This window comes from Vigna radiata, chromosome 7 (genome assembly GCF_000741045.1).
Source record: "Vigna radiata var. radiata cultivar VC1973A chromosome 7, Vradiata_ver6, whole genome shotgun sequence".
Lineage (NCBI taxonomy): Eukaryota > Viridiplantae > Streptophyta > Magnoliopsida > Fabales > Fabaceae > Vigna > Vigna radiata.
The window spans coordinates 39,854,662-39,877,737 of NC_028357.1; the positions used below are offsets into that span (position 1 = coordinate 39,854,662).

Consider the following 23,076-nt stretch of genomic DNA (forward strand, 5'->3'; position numbering starts at 1 on the left):
TATTACCAAATAATTAACAAATAAACATTTCGGTAAAAGATATTTAAAATTTGTTTTTCCGACCAATCAGTCTCTATCATCTTGACTATTGGTAGCTTATTTTAGTGTAATGTTTTCTTCTTATATAAAAACTCAAATAAATAAATATAAATATAAATATTAACAAGGATTATTGTGAATTGCGATAAGGTTAAAAATAGGTGACTTTGAATTGCTGTCAAGAGAAAATTTGCGTACGCGTTAAGAACAAGAGTAATATATTTCTGTATCTCTCTCACACACATTTCTTGATAAAGACATATAAAATATATTTACATGGATTTTATAATATATACTTTGCATAATTTTGAAAGCATTTATTGTGGAAAAAAAATAGCACCCTATAAGGTAGATTAATTTTCATTAATGGAATGAAAAATAAGAGGTTATCGACGAAATGAATTTATTTTATTATATAGAAATAAGAATAATAAAGAATTTAAGCGTTTTTTTTATCATTAATTAATAAAATAAATAAAGGTGGGAATGTTATATAGATTTGTGATGATTTAGAAAAAGGGAGACTAATAGTCGCTGAAGAAATTTCCGAAAGTGTGTTGTGTGGGGTGAGAAGACGATGAGGAAATATTGGTAGCAGAAATTGAAGAGAGAGAGAGAGAGAGAGAGAGAGAGAGGGTTGGATTGATTTTCTTCTTCCTTTTCTCCAAAGAGAATCTAATCTCAATCCTCAACCTCCTTATTGCGCCCATATCTTCAGATTTCTTCATTCCTATTTCAATCTTTTCTCTTCCCGTTCACATCCTCGTTTTCTCCGAAACATCAAAAAATAATCTTGGTTTTGTTTTCTTGTTTCTTGTTATTTGACTTGGTTGTCTGAATCGGTTGCCGCAGCAGGGTCGGGAGACACAGGTATTGCCAGATCCTTTGTTATTCCTATTACTTTTTTTTGGGGGGGTGTTTTGTTTGGATATTGGGACCGGGGCATAATTTGTTTTTTATTTTTTGGTGTTTAATGTATTCAAAGTTTGAACTTCTTGATTCCTGTGCTGAATTTTTTGATTTGGATCAGACATTCGGGGTCTGGTTTCCTGTTTTACTTGGAAAACAAATCAGTGGGGATTTTGGTTGAATTGTCTGTGGCTCGTAGGTGTTGCATGGTTTTAATTGTGTTGATTTTACTGATGAATGGTCTTTAACTATGCAGTTATGCAGAGCCAACTTGTGTGCAATGGTTGTAGGAGCCTTCTTCTTTACCCGAGAGGGGCAACCAATGTTTGTTGTGCATTGTGCAACACGATTACTTCTGTTCCTCCACCTGGTAAGCTCATTGATGTTTCTGTTACTGGAATTTTAAGATTGGAGAACTTACGAGTTATATTTCGTTATGTTTCTGGCCTTTATTATTTATTGGTATGAGCTAATTATTCAATTTGGAACAAATTAGGGAGATTAGGCTAGAAACGATCCATATTACCTACTGGATTTAGTACCTGCATGTAATCAGATTCCATTCACGCTTATTCTAAGTGTCTTTACCATAATAATGCTCTTGCAGGGATGGACATGTCTCAACTTTACTGTGGAGGCTGTAGGACGTTGCTGATGTACACTCGTGGAGCTACAAGTGTGAGATGTTCTTGCTGTCATACTGTAAACCTTGTTCCAGGTACTGCTTTTAATATTTTTCCAGACATTTGATTGAGGGTTGGTGGTTTACTATTTATTTTGGTGGATTGCAGATTGCTTGTTAATATGAATATTCTATTTTATAATTGCGGTGATAATTTTTGGATTACTCGGTGGTTGAATATGGCTAGTCATGAATGTTGTTACCAAATTCTGGTGAAGGGGTCGGCGAGGGGTACATTAAGGTGACCCTTTGTTTATTTCATGTATATTCTGTGTATATTTTATCTTTACGTTCATTAAAGACGGTGAACGGGGACTTAATGAAACGTTTCACTGTTGGACTTGAGGGCAAGGAGGCTTTCCAACTTGATTATTTGAAAGAAGATTTCTCTTTTTGAGGGAGATCATGTGACCTCAATTCAGTCTTACTCATGTAGTATTGCTATTACCTACCTCTCTTTGTTCTAAATTCGTTTGGGATGGAATATGAGATTGAAAAAACTATATGAGATTCCTTTCACACAACACAGGGTTGCAGACTGTAATAGGTCGTCTGGTTACTTGAGTTTGTTGTAATGCTAACAGAGGACAAGGGCTTAGTATTGGTGGTTCTTGGGGCAAAATGGTTATGGTGATTTCCCTTGGAACTTATCTATCTTTGGTACTGGAAGATTTGTAGCAGCCACTTCATTCACAGAAGTAGCTGCCGTTGGCTGGGGTTTGGCCAAAGGTTATGGTAGTTTCCCTTGGAACTCATTCATGCGTGTTCAAGTATTATTCTTTCACCAAAGGCATGTTGATGATTTGGGCGAAAGGAAGTGAAAGTCCAGCGCATAATTTTTTCACATACTCTTAAATATTAAAATGACAACTTCTTTACTCTGTTTTGACATTTGTTTTCACCCAAACTAAAACCTAGTTTCACCTTTCACACAATTTCTTTAGCACTTCATTTAACTATTTTGGTTCCTTCAAAATATGTAGCCAAGATCCACCATTGGTTTTACTCGAGTTTCTGTTATTTCATCTATTCTGAATCCCTATGTATTTGTCCTGTTATTTACTTCTGGTTTTGGGGTTTATATTTGTCATTTTCCACTTGTTTCTGTGACTTCTTTTGATTAAATTGTATCATATAATAGTTGTTGTCGCCATTTTAATGTTATTGGGCCTTGTCTCATTTTACACGTACACGTGTGTGTGTATATATTCTTGAATATAGTTTTAGATGATAGTAGGATCTAACATCTCATGGTACTTGCCCCGCCTTATACAACGTAGGATCTATGGTTGTCAACCTTGATTGTTTCTAGGAGCTTTTGACTCTCACCCTGCTTCTTGGTATAACTTTAGTGTTTAGGGTTCGAACTCGAAGTATCAATTCCTCAGCCTTTTCCGCAAGGCTAAAATGAAGCTGAACAAACAGATTTGGTATAAACAAAACCCATTATATCTAAGGCACTGTGATTAAGACCTTGAACTCATTGGGTTTATTGACTCAAATGAGGTTTAGTTTTGCTAAAATGCTTTCCAAAAAAGGTGACAGTCAGGCTCCTAGGCTGATGAATGGATGTTGGACAATGGATAGCATGGAGGAGGAGCACAAAGGAAATAAAAATGGAAAGGATCGGAATGGTGCATGGCTTTGAAGCCTGAAACAACTTTTGTGTGAATGTTGAACCTTTTCTTTTAGTGAACTCATTTTCCAACATATGATATAGAAAATAGATTTCTGTGTCAGAACCCCATGCGTGCCGCCCCTTCCCCCCCTCACCAAAACAAGAAGCAGCCGCCACATTCATCAATTCTTCCTTATGAATATGTTGATTCTTTACATTTACCCTCGCCCCCTTTCTATTGCTTACGCTCTATAGAAGAACAATCTTAATCACAATGATCTAAAACCCGACTGTATAAATAAATGTCAAGCATATGTATTTATAGCCAGCTCTATTTGTTAATCCAGCATTGAGTTTTGTTTCTTTGCTTAAAAGATATATAGTTTCTTAAAAAATATATACTTTCATAATAATTTTCTCGTCCTATTTTAAATTCCAATATTAATAATTCTGAACTGCACGTTAGTTAATTTCCTTTAGTTCAAGTTTAGTGTCATTTTCATTCTGTCCATTTTCTTTGCAACTGTTTGTATTGATGAGTGCATTTCATTTTACTACACTTTTACAGCTACCACAAGGACCTCATATTCATAAAATGTTACTTGTCATGCTACAAGATGATGGATGCCTATGCTATGCTGCTTTATCTGTCTATGTTTTCTTATTCTAATACCAGTCCAATGATAAATTCCTTGTTATATTTTAATAACCTATGCTTCTTGTTCAATTAGTTGTTTACTGACTATCCGTTGACGGGATTTGTATCTGGCATTATAAAGCAACTAATCAGGTAGCTCATGTCCATTGTGGGAACTGCCGCACAGCCCTCATGTATCCTTACGGAGCTCCCTCAGTCAAATGTGCTATTTGCCACTATATTACTAATGTTAATGTAAGTTTCTATTGATAGAATTATGTTATTCTGAGCATTAACTTTTTAGCATAAAATTTGGTATGGGGCATTGTATTTGCTTGTAGATATTTGTTAGGACTTAAACACAAGAGTAGAGCCTTACCCAAAAGACTAGTCCATTAGGTGGGAGGGAGAATCTCAAGGCTCACGTACCACATCAAGTAGCTCATCTTACTTGATGTGGTGGTTCTCCTAACAAAATTCATGTATGGCCTATGTTTTCTAACAGGAAAGGCTTCATATTTAGATAATTTGAAGATATTTAGCTATTCTTTTATTTCGTACTGTTACCATCCGTGTCCTTGTCATTCTTCAAGAGCACAGTCATTCGAGTAATCTCTTATTTTCTTCATTGATTGGGATCCAGCCTAAAAGATGGGAGGCCATTGGATGTTAAAACCTCACTTATGCGTCCTACCTCTTGGCTAACTTTCTGGAATTTCAATCAATGTTTGATGCTTATTCAAAGGGTTGATATACTGAATATATAATTATGAGATTGTCATTCTCCTTCATACTTCTCAGCTTCTGTTTCATGTGAATATGATATATATTTTATACTGTTTCATCACTTTTGCTCCCCTTTACTGTCTTTTGTAGACGAACAATGGACGGCTTCCAATCTCTGTCCATAGACCCAATGGGACAGCCAATACTGGAACATTACCTTCTACTTCAACAGTACGCTATTATTCTTTTATATGTTCTTTTATATGTGTGTGTGTGTGTGATTATTTGTTTTTTATTTTTTGTGATTATTTGTTCTGATTATGCCATTAATTGTCAACCTGCAGTCAATGCCTCAATCTCAAAGTCAAACAGTAGTAGTAGAAAATCCGATGTCTGTGGATTCGAGTGGGAAATTGGTAAAATTATTATTGCTTTTAAATTTGAATCTGGATATATGATTCTCCCTGTGGTTTTTAGAATATCGAGTTTTGCCTAAAAGAAGTGGCGTGTCACAGGTGAGCAATGTTGTGGTCGGCGTCACAACAGATAAGAAATAGCACCTTCACACATACAAGGTACAGTACATGTCACGAGGCATCACCACAGCTACTGTCACATGAAGATATTGTTTGTGTATATGAATATATATATGATATTGCAGCCTGCAGTGGTTTAATTGAAATCAATATTTTTCCATTCCAAGAGTGGGATGGATATGTATGTATGAATGTATATGAGGCGGACAGGTTGTGAAAAAGGCATAAAAACCTATTTTGTGTGATTGCCAGAGCCTGCTTTTGTTGTTTCCTTGGTAATATCCAAATCAATTGGTTCATTCAGATTATGGTGACTTTCAAATCCTAGACTAGTAAATGCACATTTTCTGTTATGGCTTGTGAAGCACTTGTGCTTTTCTTGGTTATGTGTTGAAATATTTGTTGATGTTTTGCAAGCATTGCTTGACAAAATTATTGATATGATTGATTTTTACTGGTCATTTTGACAAAAAGAAATTGGATTATACCCAGCGGATTTGGAAACTGAGAAATACAAATTATCTTAATTTGACTTTTAGATATACAAATTATCTTAATTTGACTTAGATATACGAATTATCTTAATTTGACTTTTAGGTAAACAGATAAAAAAATTGTTGAAAAACATTTTCAGGAAAATGATTAACACTTTTGTCATTACTTGAGCTCAAATTCTACCTGTTGGCTGGCATTTCTTTTTGAAAATAACTTTTAATTATCTGAAAATAATCAAAATCAAGTTAAAGTGGAAGTTGTTTGATTTAATTACGTAAATGGTATTTCATATATGATTTATTTTTGAAATTGTTTTTCAATCAACAAATGCAAAATCGATAATGCATGGATGTGTTAGAAATTTGACCACTTTTTGAAGATTTTATACATGTTAATAGTAATTTTAAGGTTTAATAGCTATTTTGTCTTCAATTTTGCTTGATTGGGTCAATTAGATTTCTGGTTTAAAATAAGTATCTAGTTAATCTTTACTTAGTAAATTTTGTGTCAATATTGTTTCGTTCGATAAAAAGAAACAAACAAGAGTTAATTGTTTGATGATATGACAATTCCTTTTCAAAATTGGTCACCTAATCCTTCCTGTTATATCAACTTTGTCTTTTTCAAACAGCAGAAACCTTAATTCTTCCACCGTTAGCCAAATCCTATTCGCCACCACCACTTTGCCCTGCTGCAACAGTGAAGTCCAAATCCTATCCAACTGTGTCGTCACTACTCACACTGTCAATGCTGCAAAGAACGTAAGACCACCACATCGTCTTTCACCATCAATGTCGCAACCACTCACAACGTGAATCCCATCCACCATCATGAACCATGCCGCGTCGCCATCACCATGCCGCGTCGCCACCACCATGCCGAAAATTGCATAACCATGTTCGAACCTACCCTTCATCATTAATTTCGTGCAACCCAAATCACCACCAACAACATCATCTTGTTCCTTGTGATCAAGACTAAAAAAACCTAGAAAAATTTCCAATTTTTGAACTCCCAATTCGCGTAGATCAGACAACCCTCGCACCATCCCAATTCACATCGCCACCATTGCGAGACCCAGAAGCTTTTCCTAGCGCCACCATGACTTAGCAACACGCCTCCATCAACATCGTGTCCATACTTGTCTGAACCACTACTACGGCGCGACACGAGTGAACCCTAATTGTGATCTCGCCATCCATCACGAGCACGACGCTGTTGGAACCGCCTTCACGAAACCATGTTCATCCCCTTCGTATCTAGAAGCTTTCCTCGCACAGCCATGGCATTTCTCTTGAACCAACACCATGAATCCTTCATCACGCCAGATTGCAACCTGCAAAAGAAATCAGAAACCCTAAAGTAGTTCAAGACCCTAATTGTGATCTAGTAGCAACAAGCAACTCACGCCTCCATCTATGACCGAGAATCGCGAGCAACCTTCCTTCGCGGCGCAGGAGTAAGTAGTTTCCCCTCTCCATCAAAACCCTAATTTTAGGTGGGAAAAGGGGTTGCCATGTGCAGTATCCACCTCAACCTCTAATTACTTACAACGTCACCACATATAACATTAAAATGAGACGTTACCACAATGTACTACCATATCATTAGACTATTAATTCCGTTTGTTTCTTTTTAACGGAAGGGACAATGTTGCCACAAAATTTACCAAGTAAGAACCAATTAGACACTTTTTTTAGACTAAGGACCTAATTGACACAATCGAGCAAACGTTGGGACAAAATAGACTATTAAACCTAGTTTTAATGTTTATGAAATGTTAGGTATATAGTTGCATATTTGGTTAACTATTTAAGACGCCTTAGGCTCTTTGCCTCCGTGTTTGCATAAAATAAAATACTATTGTTCCTTAAAAAGTTAAATGATTATTTGTTTGGACTAATAATCCCTCGTGTAAATTGTCTTTTTTTTTTAACTTATTTTTACTTATACTAGTTTTAAATTTGTGTATTTATTAAAAGAAAATTAAAAATTAATTAAAAAATAATAAATATTTCTAAGTTTCAAATAAAATTAATTTTAAAAAAAATTTATTGGTTTATAAAGTCAAAATGTTTATAAAAATATAAATCATAGACTTTGTAAAAATAAAGGATAAAACACGTGCAAAAATAGAATAGATTTGTTAAAAGTATAAAGAATATAAAAAAATATAGAGTTGACTTATTAAAAATATAAATTAATGTATAAATAAACTAATGTAATGTAAATTAATGGAGTCGTCTAATTAATGCATTGATAAAATCATTCAATATGTGTTGTTAGACTTGTCTATATATGGACACATTCATTATATTATTAAACTCGTTTACTTAGTCTCTTCAAAAACTTGTGTAATGTATATAGCAAGACTCGTCTAATCATAGAATGCATATAGTTTCTTAATGTGCATTAATAAATTCATCTATATATATATATATATATATATATATATATATATATATATATATGAACATACTCGTTTAACGTATATTGTTAGACTAATATAATAAGTGTATTGACAAACTCATATAATGTATGTTACAAGACTCGTCCGATCAGTGTATGTACATATTCGTGTAATGTGTATTCTTAGACTCATCTAATCAATGTATGAAATGATTCATCTAATATTTTTTGCGATACTCATATAAATAGTACATGGACATACTCATCTAATGTGTGTAGCTAGACCTATATAATATTCTTTGCAATACTCATTTAATCAATGTATGAATAAATGTGTCTAATGTATATTACAAGATTCATCTAAGCAGTAAATGAATAAACTTGTCTAATGTTTATTATTAAATTCATGTGATTTATGTGACTTGCTTAATGTGTATTGTTAGATTCGTTTAATCAATACAATCACAATCTCATCTAATGTTTTTGTTTTATTCATCTAATCAATGTATTCCCAAACTTATGTAATAATTTTTGTTACACTCGTCTGATTGATGTATGAAATGATTTGTTTAATATTTTTTTGTTATACTCATCTAATTTAATGGACAATCTCATGTATTTTTATTTTCTATATTCTTATAATCAGTGTATGAAAAGACTTACATGATGTGTATTATTATACTCGTCTAATCAATACATCGATAAACTCGCATAATATGTATTGTTAGACTTGCTTAATCAGTATACAGACACACTCGTATAATGTGTATTGCAAGATTCGTATAATAAGTTTATATTCAGACTCATGTAATGTGTATTACAAGACTCGTCTATTTAGTGAGTAAATAAACTCGTCTAATGTTATTAATAAACTTGTCTAATTTGTGTATAGACAAACTTATCTAATGTATACTACTAGACTTGTCTAATCAGTGTATAGACATACTCGTCTATTATTTATTGCTAAAATTGTTTAATTAGTTTATGGACATAATCGTCTAATCAATGTATTTGCAGACTCATTTAATTGTATTGCAAGACTTGCTTAACCAAAGACTTGTTTAACTAGTGAATGAGTAAACTCGTCTAATGTGTGGGGAAACAAAATTGTGCAATGATATTTCTAGACTTGTTTTATCAGTGTATGGACAAATTCATCCAATGTTTGTTGTTGGACTTATTTAATTAATATATGGAGAGACACATCTAATGGGTATTCCTAGACCCATATAATCAATGTGTGAAATAATTCATCTAATATTTTTTGTACACTTGTTTAATAATTGTATGGAAAACTTCATTTAATGTATATTGTTCAACTTGTCTAATAAGTATATCAACAAACATGATTAACATTTTTTTATACTGATCTAATTAGTGTATGCTTATAGTTGTCTAATCAATTTATGAAATATCTCATCATATTTTTTGTCATACTCATCTAATTAATGTATTGAAAAGCTTCTTTATTGTGTATTGTTAGACTCATCAAATGGTTTTTGTTATACTTGTATAATCAATGTATGTATAAACTCGTCTAATGCGTATATTGTTAAACTCATAATATTTTTTTTGTTATATTTATCTAGTGTGCGTTGCTAGACTCATTTAATTAATGTATGTCTAATATATATTTCTAGATTTAAGACAATATAAATACATTAGTAATATATTTTAAAAAAATTAGTTGGTCAGCTTTTATTTTTTGTTTTGATCTTACTAAAATCTTAAACTCTACATTTTAAGTTGAAAATAGTAAAATGTTAATTCACGTAATATAAAACAAAGCTTATACTATTAAGAAGTATGATTTTGTTATTATAAATATCTAATTTAACCTTTGAAATGAACTAATAGGTACAATATTTTAATTTATTATGTAAAATAAAAAAGGATAAATATAATTTGTTTAAGACTAAAATATTACATTATAGTTTATTTTATATTATAGTTCAAAATTTGTATTATCAATAAATATATATTTTTTAAATAATATTATTTTAAGATATAAAAGTAAAATATATTTTTTTAAAATTTTATTTTATTAAATGACCATATAATTAGAAATCACAAAAAGGATAGAATTGAAAATGAAAAACATAGTATAGAAAAAAGTTTTTATTTAATGTTTTTTGTTATACTCGTCGAGTGTTTGTGGTTAGACTCACCTAATCAATATACATAGGATTGGACTTACTGTGTCTCATTTGTGTGCTTTATCTCTTGCTGAAGCAAGCTTTCTTGTGTGTCTACAAGAGAAGCCTAAGGAAGGAAAAAATATCATTGTGCTAGCTGCCTTTCTTACTCTTGCAAGTCTTTGTTGTGATTGTTAACATAAGGGAGCATGAACGAATAACAAAATAAAAGATTCTTGGGTATAGGCTTGGGAATATAATGTTTGCGTATCTCTTTGTCATTTGCCTTTGTATCGTCTTTGGATCTTGTGAATATGATGAGTATCAGTAATTATAAAGTGAGTATTCCTCGAGAGAATACTAGTTGTATTTATATGATGAAACTAGGTTGTGAACCTATATTCCTGTTAAAATAATATTTATTGAAGAGTATATTAATAGTGTATTGAATAATAATAAAATAATAAATAATAAACATCACACCAAACTGCTCATATTTAGTTATAATATGTAAATATGGTCTAAATAAACATAGGATTGGACTATTTCATAATAAAGAGGTTTAATAATACTTATTGGATTGTACTTTTTAGTATATCTATTACCCTCAATATAAACAACCTTCTTTCTTTGTGTAATAAGATAGACATAAAAAGAATGAAAAGAGTTAATATTTTGGATTATAGAATTTCTTCTAATTTTTTTTTTCTTTATATCAAACTTTTAAAATAGACTAAATTTTTTAATATATTTTAAAACATCATATATATATATATATATATATATATATATATATATATATATATAAGTACATTTTAAAATAATAGCAAAACGAAAAAAAAAAATCCAACAACAAAAAAAGTTAAAATATTCAAAATATTTCCTTTACTACTTAATAATTTGAATCGTTTAAATATTATGTGGATTTGATTGTTTAAAATCAACAACTTTAATAAAGACTCATTCACAGTCTAATGAAGATATAAGATTAACTTTAGTGTTTATCTCCTTAACAAATACCAGCGACTAATGATAAAAAAAAGAGTCTATATTAATTATATTATTAACGAACTTTTTCCATTTATATTTCCTTTCCACTTTTGTGTGTAGCTTTAGTTTAGAGACGTCGTACAAAATCCCCTTCCTCATATATTCTTTTCCTGTTTTAGGGATATTGCTATAAAGCTGTCACTTCTATTTTTGGTTACAAAACAGCCTTTCTTTAATATTCTCATACTTTCAAATTACATTTTCGTCTTATCTGAACCATTCAAATTAGTGATAGTCAGAAAATAACAATATGTTGAACAGTCTACCTACCCTGTAGGATATTTACCAAAATGGACTTTTTTTACACTTATAGATTATTTTTATTTAAAATATATAATCTCAGGTAAAAAATACATTTCCATAATAAAACATTAGAATAAATAAATTCTTTTTAAATTAAATTGAAATAAATTGTACTGTAAAATATAACTTATTTTTTTAAAAAAATCATTTTCATAGATCTAATTAGCACAAAATATAAAATTAAATTTTAAATTATTCTCTAATTCTTAGGATTTCTTTCATTTAAAAAATATTGTAATAAAATTTAGTTATTAATTAGACATTAAGATACGATAATAGTATCAGTAGTAGTATATTTATTAAAACATTCATTCAATATTTAAAATTTTATCCAAAATTATAATTATTTTGCCATAAGAAATAAGAACATGAGCAAGAGTGTAAATAACGTTGATATTTTGAAATAGTATGGACCTAATATGACTTCTCTCTCTTTATTTTAATCTTCTGTTTCCATTCACTCCATTTTGCTTTGAGCTTCACAGATTAAACAACTCTGCATTGCTTGAGTTTGAGGTTTTGTAAGAAGAAGAACACTAAACAAACAAAAATGCATAATCAAAGAGCAAGAACAGAAAAGAAGGGAAGGCAGCTTCAGCATACAGATTCTTCTGAATCTTACTCACCAAACAGCCAGGTATATATGTTTTCATATATGTAAGATATGTTAATGCAATCATCACCTTGTTTTACCCATTTATCTCACATGATCTCTATATAGCCCATTACCAAAACAAATCTCTCTATATATATGATACTGTTTTATATGTTTCTAAGTAATCATGATTGTAATGGTGTAAAATTGTTGCCTTTTCTCCATCATACATGCTAGTTTGATGTTCTTTGTCATCTTGAGAGTTGAGGTAATGTGAATACTCATTGTTGTACAAAAATACAGAAACATTCAGGTCATTTGAGACATCTAAAAGGTTTGTGTTTTGCTGAGAGAGAGAGAGATGAAGATCCACTTGAGACAAGGTTAAATTATACCATATAAATATATACAAGTTAGACTTAAAAGTTCAGTTTTTGAAAGTTTCATGCACTATATGCAAATGTTTTTATCATTCTTGTGGATGTAAGTAACATCCTTTCATTGATTTTATTTGTAACTTGCACACTGTTGCTTTGTGTTCAATGTTCAGTCGGAGTCTTCGGACCTCCCTTCCTCTGCAAGAAAGCGTTTGATTTCAGATTCCAGTGTAGTTCGTACCCGCCGTTCCTTGAGATTAGCAAATAAGTATATTAGAACTAGAACCACCCCTGTTCAGGTTAACCTAGTCTCACATTCCACTGAAACTTATGCCTGCCGTTCCTCTATGAGATTAGAACAACAAGAGATTGTTGAAACTGGAACAACAGCAGAGAAGATTACAGAAGTGAGTGATAATGAGAAGCAAATGGTTAATCACTCGACTCAAGTGGAAGAGCACAATGCATTGGAAGTAGAACGTGCCCCTCTTGAGAAGGAACCTTTGGCTGAGGGTACTCAAGCATCGGTTAACTCTAGGGAAAGAATGGACAAGAACAACAGTAGGTCTATTTCAATGGTTGCACATTCATCCTCACAATTCAGCCTTCAATTTACTCACATAGTTAATATGTGGGAAAATGAAGGTGATGATGAAGTTGATTCTGTGGGACAAAGCTCAACAATGGACAGAATTGAAGGATACCAAGTGAAGAAAGAATTCATGCCCCTGTTAAGAAATATTCTCTCTAATCATGGAGATATTTTTGAGAATTCCTTGATATTGACAGAAAGATTCCGATCACTTCTTTTGGAGACAATATGTGAGATCATCTCAGAACTGAAAGACAAGGATCTCGTCAAAATCACAGAAGATAGGCTGCAAAGCATGATTGCCCTTGCAAATGAAATGAAAAATATGCAAGTGAACATTGAGTGGCTTCACCTGAGATTGGAAGAGATATATGAGGCAAGGAAGATTCTTAAACAATCTGGCATGCTGAAGGAGAGAAAAGATAGCAACAAAAAGGTCATCGAAACTGTGCAGAGAGAATTGGATCAGTGTCAACAAGAAAAGGAGGCATTGGAAGCAAAGTTCCAATCATTACGTGAGAGAATATGTGATAAAGAGTCTGCTTGCAAGGAGACACTAGCAAGAGCACAGGATGAATATGCTTGCATATCTCAAACTATCACAGATGCTAAATCTAAAGTGAAGCGCTTTTTAAATTGCTCTCTGGTGAATGGTTTGCTTTAGTTTAAGTACCGTTTCTTCCACTCTCTCTTCTCTTCATGTTAGTGACTTTTTGGATTGTTTAGTGAGTTATAATGTACACCTCTACGGATATGTTTAGTTGGTTAAACTATGTCTTTACAGCTCGGTCAAACAATCTTCCATTTATGTTGTTTCTACAATGAATTATCTTATTGTGTGGTTTCCAAACTACCCTTTATTTTTCTGCTTGATTGTGTCTGGTGTGGAACGTGAAGAGAGCTAGAAAGAGACACAGATAGCATGATAAGGCTATCTATTTCAGGCTGTAGATTGGAGCTAGACTCCAAAATCCAAGCAAAGGAAAACAAACAAACGAGACTTGAAATTAACTATATTGAAGCTTTCATTATGCTAACACTTTCATGTTTGTTTAATGAAAGTAACACCTCTGGCTGTTTAAAGGTCCTTTAAAAATACTACCACTTTCATGACGGTCACTTTTTAATAGACTCAGTTCTAGCACAACTCGTTACTGGAAATATCATTACTAATTTATAGAATCACCATGTTCTCTGTTTCAAGGTACATGAGGATGTGAATCATTTATTCTGCTCTAGTTGCATAAGTCAAGAAGTACGGTATGGGTCCATACTGAAAAATGATTGCTGTTCTATCCCCTAAATTGCATCTTTATATATATATATATCTTCTAGAACTGTATTCATGATAGCCAATTGTAGTTGAATGTGAGAACCCTTTTTACTAACCATGCAGATTTTACTTCTAAAAAGAAATTATACTAAAACAGATCGTTGTCTAAAGATTACCACTCTACAAATAGTTCAGCAACACTAATAACAGACATGTTCACATATCCACAGCTTCTTTTTTTGACAAAACACACCCACAGCTTCTTATTTTGACTAACTGGAATATCGTAAGTGTAAATAAATTATTTGCTGAGAAGTCTTTGGTCTAGTTGCGGCAACCTTTTGTACATTAGTCAGTTGTAGCTGCTGTAAGAGGCACTTGCCCTCTTGCCCCTTGCGCCCCTTCTTCCGCCTTGTTCCACTGCTTGTCAACATCCACAGAAGTTTTTTGGCTCTCGAACCCTTTTGCTGTATCATAAGAAGCATGTAGCCCCAGTAGCACATAGTATACCAAGAGGAGCCCTGTCCACACCCCAAACCTGATAAATGAATCTTTATCAATAGAGCCAAGAAGGAATATGTTAATGGCAATAGATAAAGAAGGTAGCCATGGAACCAGGGGCACCCCCCAAAGTTTCGGTTGCTTTGCCTGCGGAACACAAAGCCAAAGAACCACAGTCCCTAAAATCCACAGCGGCACGAAAATTGCATACCCAATCCAACCATCACTGCTTGCCCAATAAACAGAAATTCCACACGAAGACCCCAAAATCAGCACAAGGCACAGAATGAACTTCATTTTATTCTGCTTTGTGGTTACCCCACTTGAGTAATAGCGGCGCACTAGAAGCGCCACAGCCACAAGCATGAAGATGAAGAGAGTGGAAATTGACAAGAGGTTGGAGAGAATATTAAGATTAGTGAAGAAAGAAATTACGGCTGTGGCTGCAAGCATGGAAACTGTGGCATTCACGGGTGTCCCAGTTTTCTCATCAACATGAGCAAACCAAGGAGGCATCATGTGGGTACGTGCAATGTGGGTTAGGTAACGAGCTTGACCCACCGCACTCACCAACAACACAGTGGTCATTCCCTTCAACGCCCCAAATGCAACAATGTACTTAGCCCAATCCATTCCCACAGCACTAAACGCAACCGAATAGGGAGCGTCTGGATCAATGTCGGTGTACTTTTGCATGAGGCATAGTGTCACTGCTAACGCGCAATATAAGAATGTGGTAATCACCATTGAGCCCACAAGACCAATGGGAATGTCCCTCGCGGGGTTCTTGGTTTCCTCAGCCATGGTTGAGACAGCATCAAAGCCTACATAGGCAAAGAAAAGAACAGCCGAAGCCTTGAACACGCCACGAACTTCAAAAGGAAGAAAAGGGATGTAGTTTTCGGTGTTGGCCTTCGTTAGGCCTGCGATGATGATGAAGGCAATGACAATCAAGTGAAAGATCGTGGCAATGAAGTTGAAGATTGAAGAGCCTTTGGTGCTGTACACTGCGAGGAGAGTGATGGCTATGAGTACTCCGATGGATATAGGGTCCAGATGCCCATAGTCAGGGTTCATGTTGTGGACTACTATACGAAAGTCATCAGGGTGTTGGCCGCAGAGGGTGGCGAAATAAGAGGTCCATGACCGAGCCACCGCGGCGCCGCCGATTACATATTCAAGGAGGATATTTCCGGCAGCTATGAAGGCCACAAATTCCCCCAGTTCTACTCTTAAGTACGCAAATGATCCACCTAACAAAACCAAACATAGCCAAAATGCTTATTAGTTTTAACGAAACAGGATTAATAGTTGTACATTGCATTTTCTTCTCACACTTTAGAAAAGTCAAACCTATGTTTTCTAGTGAAATTACGTACCATGTGATATTCTTGAGACAAAAAACATTGTCCATGGCTATTTTTACGAGTCTTGATTAAAAGAAATCGTGTTTCCCTATTGGATTGTTTTATAAAAGTATAACTTTAATTTATTCATGAATAGTAAAATTTAAAGTGGTGTAAGAACAGAAGCTATGGATATTGGAAATTTAAAACTACCATTTTGATCGATGCTTTTGCGAAGTGTGTACAATTACAGTTGAGATGTGACATCTAAAGTGCAAGGTCGACAACAGGAGTCCAAGAGGATACGTTTTGTGTAATTTCACTCCTTTATATTCAATGGCGGGCGGTCGTTTTCTTCGTTTCTCATGTTGTTGGACGTTATTTTCTCCATTTAAACACTGGGACTACTACTATTATTGTAATATAGCATTTCTAATTTAACAATTGATGAAAACTTTTTCTCTTTATTTATCCACTTATCCATGCATGCTTACTTTTCTTATCAGTATCAAAGTTAATTTTAATATTCAACTCAAGTTCTACCAATTCAACGGGATTCAAAAGGGACCCAAAACTTCACTTTAGCATAAATATGGTTCCGTAAATTAGACATCAAAAGTTTAACATCATATTTCAATTATTTTTTTTTAATTTTTATAGTATGTCTTAAATTTTACTTTTTATATATACATTTCAAAAGGATTTTTTTTTTAATCAAAGAGAATGAACACCCTCTCAAAATATTATTCTATAAAAAACATCACTCCGATTAAAAAGAATAAATATACCACACATCCAGTACACACGTCAATTCGTTTGAAACGAGAGAAAATGTCGTATGTTCAAGTGTCGTCATCTCTACTGTTTAAGAATGACTTTATTGTTTGAACATTAAATCATGGGTATATATCATTGTACGTGTGTGTGTGTGTGTGAAATTCAGCAAAATTATGCTTATGAGTATGAGTTTTGGAGGAAGAAAAATGGTGCTGGGACCGTCGATTCCAGCACAACTCATTAATTGAAAATTCAACAATACAACAGTGAAGAGTTTAACTTTGTAGGTCACCCACCTTATTCATATTCCAAAAGTTGAGGACTAATTGATACGTAACTTTCACCAATTAAATTTGCCAATTAATTTTTAATAATCAAATTCCTAATATATCAATTAAGCGTTGATGTGCATTACACTCAGTGAATTTGTATTTATAAATAAATATACACATAAAGTCACCGACAAATGAAAAATATTGTCAAACCTAAAGACCAATCAAATACCCAAAGTTGACATTAACTACAAAAAACTCTTTTATATAAAATTAACCAATCACAGTTGTAAATAATTTACTAATAGGCAGATACAACGGTCTAATTTAAATGTTGGATCAGAAATATCTATCTATATTATCCGATAGTTTTCGATTCACCATATAATTATATATAAAAAAATATATTCATACAAAATCTTAGTTTAAAATATCGAAGCTAGAGTTTGTAAACTTCTTAATGATAACTAAGAAAGACAGATAAATAAATACATAATATATTTAAAAGTAATGTTTATATTTGTTTAAATTATTTGGTTTGTTTTCAAGTTATATATATATATATATAAAACCTAGATTCAAGGTAGTTATTTTTGTATGAAGATTTAAACGTGTTATTGTCTGAAATCCTGCAAAGTGAAACTGTAGGCAAACAAAAGCAAGAGTGCAAGAGACGGAACCTGCGACGGGGATTTCTACCGCGAACTCGGTGTAGCAGAAGACGGAGAACAAGGCGGAGACACCGGAAACGACGTAGGAGAGGACGACGGCGGGTCCGACCGTGTTCCTAGCCTCGAGGCCGGTGAGGACGAATATGCCGGAGCCGATGACGGCGCCGATTCCGAACCACATGAGGTCCCACCAATTGAGCGTCTTCTTCATCTCGTGGCTGCTCCGAGCCTTCATCTCCACGAGCTCGGTGTGGTCCTGGGATCGACTCAGCACCCGATCCATCAGCCTCCACGGCGTCTCCATAATGGCTCTGGCATAGTTATCCCAACTCTTGAAGGACTCCTCCGGGAAAAAGTCGTTTTTCCGGAATGTCAATCCCCGCCTCCGCACTCCGCCGTCAATCGCGCCTTCACCTCCCATCCTGCTGAGTACAACGAAATGCCGTAAGACAACTATATAACAGAAAAAACAAAGACAGTGAGTTTCAGAAAATTGAATGAAACAAATGGAGTCAAAAGCTGTGTGCCTGATAGTGTGGCGTAGATTTAAGACTTATAAAGTCCATGATATTAAAATCCCAAACGGTTGACTTAAATCATAATAATAATAATAATTATTATTATTATTATTATTTTTATCTTGGATTATTGTATTTTCTTGAGGTAGGTGTATTAGGATATTTGAGTGAGAAAAACGGTTCTTCTTTCTCACTAATAGACATAGATATTTTTTTTTCTTTCTATAGATGAAGTTTCCAAATGCGCAATTAATGCACATGCGAATGAGATGAATGAATTAATAAGATTGATGATGGAGAGAAAGAAAATAAAAGTCACATGGAAAGAGGTTGAAGTCAAAGATGACAGAATATTCACCTTGTCCATACAGAGAAAGATTCTTTAAATTTAATTCATCAAACTTTATCAACCAAATTTCATTTCCACACCTTAAATTTTAATTCATCTTTAATTTTATTGCATCTTATAATTTATTATTTTCATAAATAGAAATAGATGTGTGTGATTTTAATTCTATTTTAATCTATTGTTATTAAGACTTATCAAATCTTTATAAATGTTTTTCTTTAATAAATTTATGTTGAATCCTTTCCATCACATACATAATCTTCTTCAGGACTTATAATGTTTTTAATTGATTATGTGATAATTTGTTTTTAACTAAGCAACTATTGGTTTCAATTAGTTTTTAAAACTTATTCATTTTTAATAAATAATTTTCAGAAAAAATATATTTAAACTGGATCAAAATATCAAAATATTGTACTATCAATTTGTTTATTTGAATTAACTTTGATTCCTTTAATGAAAATTTGAATTTGAATGGTTGATATAGACTTCTGTTAATTTTGGATATGTGAATTCTATATCCTATTCTTCAAACTTAAAGAACTAATTTTGGAAAGATAACATAAGTCAAAGTAAAACATTTTTTTATAAAATAAAATTATACTCGATTAAAAAATATTTGCATAAAATGTAGATTGATCTTTTAATTTTTTTTGTTTATTTTTTTTACTTCTAAATTATTATTTTCATTGCACTTTAATATGTAAAAATGAATTACACCAAGAAGAAGACGAAAAATTAACACTTGATGTAAATGATTTAACTCAAACATACCTTGACAAAATATATTTACCAAATTGAATGGTTTTAAGGATTATTTAGTATAAAATTAAAATTTAGGTGACTTTGTTCAAAAACAAAAATATGCTTATGGATCAATTGTAGCAAAATTAAATTTTGACGTATGTATTTGTAAATGTGACAAAATTTGAGAATCAATTAATATAAAATTAAAGTTTAAAGTGCATACTTATAAAAAGGAGTGAAATCAGGGGGGTAAATTATTTCTTCCAATAATTTTCTACTTAACGTAATTTTATCAATTTAGTTAGCTAAAATTATTTATTGCCTTTTATGACAGAATTTAAAAATAATAATAACAAGAAAAATATAATATCTGTATTTTAAGAAATATATATTTCATCGAATTTAATGCATATAAATGATAAAATAAAATTATTTTGAAATGTCATAACTTTGTATACATGATTTATGTAAAAAAATCAATCTAACAATGAATTATAATAATAAATTTTGTAATTAAAATTATTAAGAACTATAATATTTAATATAGTTATAATGATGTGTCATTCATATGTTATACGTAATAAATATTCTATTGTAAGAATATTATATATATATATATATATATATATATATATATATATATATATTAAAAAATTTCATATATATAATGACATAAATTAATTTTGTTTTATATTATTTGAATTGTAATTAGTTACTAAGCTTCTAATTATTTTATCTGATTCATTAATTTTGTGTTAATTTCTTTATATATTTCCATATCTATTTATCTATATGTTAATTAATTAATGAATTTTTGTAGAAGAAATTGAAGAAATACTTACAATTATGTTGTCGAATAGTTTTTTATTGATTTATTTATTAATTATTTCATATACTATATTGATATAAAGACATAAGTTAATGAATTTTATATTAGATAAGATTAATTACTTATTTCCTAATTAGTTTACATTAATTTCATTTTAAATATATTAAAAAAATCCATATATTCTATTATACTATATGGAAAGATAGGAGTTAATGATTTCTAGTAAGTTGTATGAATTATAATTAAATAATTTTATAATTATGTTTTCAAAATAATTAATTTGTACCAAGAGGGAGAGACTAAATTATACACGTGTAATTTATACAAATTATTATATCATTCAATAACTTTAAATTAAAAAAAAACTATATATTTTCAAAATTCACACTTAAATTAAAGTTTCTTTCACATGAATTATATTTATAAAATTATTAGTTTCTCATTTATATATATATATATATATATATATATATATTATTTTAAATAAAATTACATAAAACAAATCTTTAAAATATAAAATTAAATAAAAAATTATTCTTTAAGTACAATTTAAATCAAATTACTTATTAAAATGTTAATACAATACAATTTTGGATAAGTTGTATCAAAATATAAATTTTAAAAAATGATTTTTTGATATTTTGTTATTAATTAACTTAAACCAAATAACATATGTTTTGGTTATCTGTTAGATGTTATTCAGTGTGTACAATTGAATTAAAATTGGAGGGTTATAAAAACTCTTGAGAATATTAGGAAGTAATTCTGGGGTTTAATAGTTCATTATAATTATCAAGAATTTTGGACTATTGTGTTGTTATTGTGTGGACCAAAATGATAATAAGAAGATAGGATCCTAGAGTTAGACTTTTCAAAATTGATGCTGATTGTGTGGAAAACCCTTTGATTGCAAAATAAGGTAGAAGTTTAATCTCCATAAAATAGATCAAATGATTGATTAAAGAACAATAGTAAAAGATATATTTTTAATTGTATAATAAATATTTATTTTTTATATTATTTCAATGTAGTATACTTATTTTAAATCTTTTTTGTATTAATATGTAGATTCATATTATAACTTATATATAGTCATACATTTCTGTCAAAAAAAAAAGTAATATAAATGAATTTATCAATAACACATTAGTAAAAAAACATCAAATTATTATAATTTTTAAAATTTAATGAAAAGTTATAATGATTTAAAAATTATTACATAAATAAAAGTTACTTAGTTACTAATTTCAATATACTTTAAAAATTTAATAAAAAATATTATTATTAATTAAACAAGAAGATTCATGTCTTATTCTCAATCTTAAAAGACAATAAAAGTTTTGATGATGATATTAAATAAAGAAAAGTTGAAGTTTTAATGATAATGATAATTTATAGAGAAATGATGCAAAATTAAAGAAAGTTTGGATTCAATTTTAACATAGAAGATTGAATACTTATAATTGAGTTAAAGACTTGGATATTTACTTGTCGAAATTATGTTATTTGTATATTTGATTTAAGACAATAAAGTTAGAAGGTCGAGAGTATCTTAATAGTAAAATCAACAGGTAAATGTATTTGTCGCAACATAACAATTAATAAATATCGTTTTTTTTTTTCAAGGATTTGTGCAACACTTGATAACTTTTGCACTCAATAGCTCAATCAGACCACAATATTCATAAAATACAAGAAACTCTTTTTAGTATTTTCATCAAATAGTTGGTTTACAAGAAAATGTCACATACATTATTTACAATGTATTAATACCAGACTTCATTCTCATACATTAATAATCATCTTGATTCCATTTTCAAGTCAAAATCAACTCAAAAATATAGTCAAATCCTATACCTAGTGACTTTGAGCCTATGATAACTCATCAAGCTCAAATTCCTTAAATCCTCAACAAGAAACATGCATTAAGTTAAAGAGTCTAAGATTACTAATGAACCAAGTTTTATTCCTACATACAAGCATTCATTAGACATTCAATTTCAAGTCTAGATTCTAAAGATATTATCCAGAATCACAAATCTAGTATGAGAACAATCCACATCAAACATGGAAATCAAATACTAACTTGAATTGGAAAAGCATGCATATATCAACAACACAGTTTTAGACAAGAATTCGATGTTTTACATCTAATATCAACAAATAGAAATATAGTTCTACATGGTGGAGAACCTAGGATTTACAAATTGAAGAGATAAAAAAGAAATTGAAAACATAAAGAAGATGAAGGCCCTTTTCCCAAGGCACCTAGCAGCTACTCCAAGCTTCAATTGTGCCTCTCCTCTACATTTTCACCTCTAATCTGCAGCTTATCTTCCTCTTCAATCCCAAAAAGGAAAAAACCACCATGGATGAATGAGGAAACCCAAGGAGGAGAAGGATAGTTTCGCAACACTCCAAACAACCTTCAAGAGTCTCTCCCAAGTACTCTAGGTTATTGTATTCCTGTAAAAATGAGGAGTACTCAAAACCCTCGCGAAAACATGATTAAATACCAACTTCCGCATATCAAGGTTGACAAACTCGCCCGACGGCTTCATTCTTGCCCAATGAAGCCTAAGAATTAATTCTCTTTAACTCGTAACTCATTAGGCGAGCCATATTTTCGTGTAACAACTCAAATATTGCAGGTTTAGACTGTCATTTTTGCACAGGGAGTTACCTTGGGG

At 31.4% G+C, this 23,076-nt stretch overlaps 3 protein-coding genes across 3 annotated transcripts; 2 read left to right on the forward strand and 1 right to left on the reverse strand.

Moving 5' to 3' along the window:
• Nucleotides 1–551: 551 nt before the first annotated feature.
• LOC106769056 (protein LSD1) lies at nt 552–5,511 on the forward strand. The gene is made up of 7 exons (XM_014654514.2): nt 552–909; nt 1,205–1,318; nt 1,556–1,666; nt 4,028–4,140; nt 4,762–4,842; nt 4,956–5,027; nt 5,127–5,511. Exons 2-7 carry the CDS (start codon nt 1,207–1,209, stop codon nt 5,166–5,168), a joined length of 531 nt encoding a protein of 176 aa, XP_014510000.1. The 5' UTR covers nt 552–909; nt 1,205–1,206; the 3' UTR covers nt 5,169–5,511.
• A 6,478-nt stretch (nt 5,512–11,989) lies between these two features.
• On the forward strand, nt 11,990–13,767 carry LOC106766429. The gene is made up of 2 exons (XM_014651159.2): nt 11,990–12,176; nt 12,685–13,767. Exons 1-2 carry the CDS (start codon nt 12,090–12,092, stop codon nt 13,765–13,767), a joined length of 1,170 nt encoding a protein of 389 aa, XP_014506645.1. The 5' UTR covers nt 11,990–12,089.
• A 430-nt stretch (nt 13,768–14,197) lies between these two features.
• On the reverse strand, nt 14,198–18,634 carry LOC106767307 (cationic amino acid transporter 1). The gene is made up of 2 exons (XM_014652164.2): nt 17,953–18,634; nt 14,198–16,130 (listed from the first exon to the last, which is right to left on the reverse strand). The coding sequence occupies exons 1-2, from the start codon at nt 18,362–18,364 to the stop codon at nt 14,725–14,727; spliced, it is 1,818 nt and encodes a 605-aa protein (XP_014507650.2). The 5' UTR covers nt 18,365–18,634; the 3' UTR covers nt 14,198–14,724.
• Nucleotides 18,635–23,076: the final 4,442 nt, after the last annotated feature.

Excerpts from the sequence above, each read along its gene's own strand:
- LOC106769056 (XM_014654514.2), top strand. The coding sequence starts at position 1,207 with ATGCAGAGCCAACTTGTGTGCAATGGTTGTAGGAGCCTTCTTCTTTAC. Across the intron at positions 1,319-1,555 it reads TACTTCTGTTCCTCCACCTG|GGATGGACATGTCTCAACTT; the intron begins GTAAGCTCATTG and ends ATGCTCTTGCAG. Across the intron at positions 4,843-4,955 it reads CATTACCTTCTACTTCAACA|TCAATGCCTCAATCTCAAAG; the intron begins GTACGCTATTAT and ends GTCAACCTGCAG.
- LOC106767307 (XM_014652164.2), bottom strand. The coding sequence starts at position 18,364 with ATGGGAGGTGAAGGCGCGATTGACGGCGGAGTGCGGAGGCGGGGATTG. Across the intron at positions 16,131-17,952 it reads GGTAGAAATCCCCGTCGCAG|GTGGATCATTTGCGTACTTA; the intron begins GTTCCGTCTCTT and ends TGGTTTTGTTAG.
- LOC106766429 (XM_014651159.2), top strand. The coding sequence starts at position 12,090 with ATGCATAATCAAAGAGCAAGAACAGAAAAGAAGGGAAGGCAGCTTCAG. Across the intron at positions 12,177-12,684 it reads CTTACTCACCAAACAGCCAG|TCGGAGTCTTCGGACCTCCC; the intron begins GTATATATGTTT and ends TTCAATGTTCAG.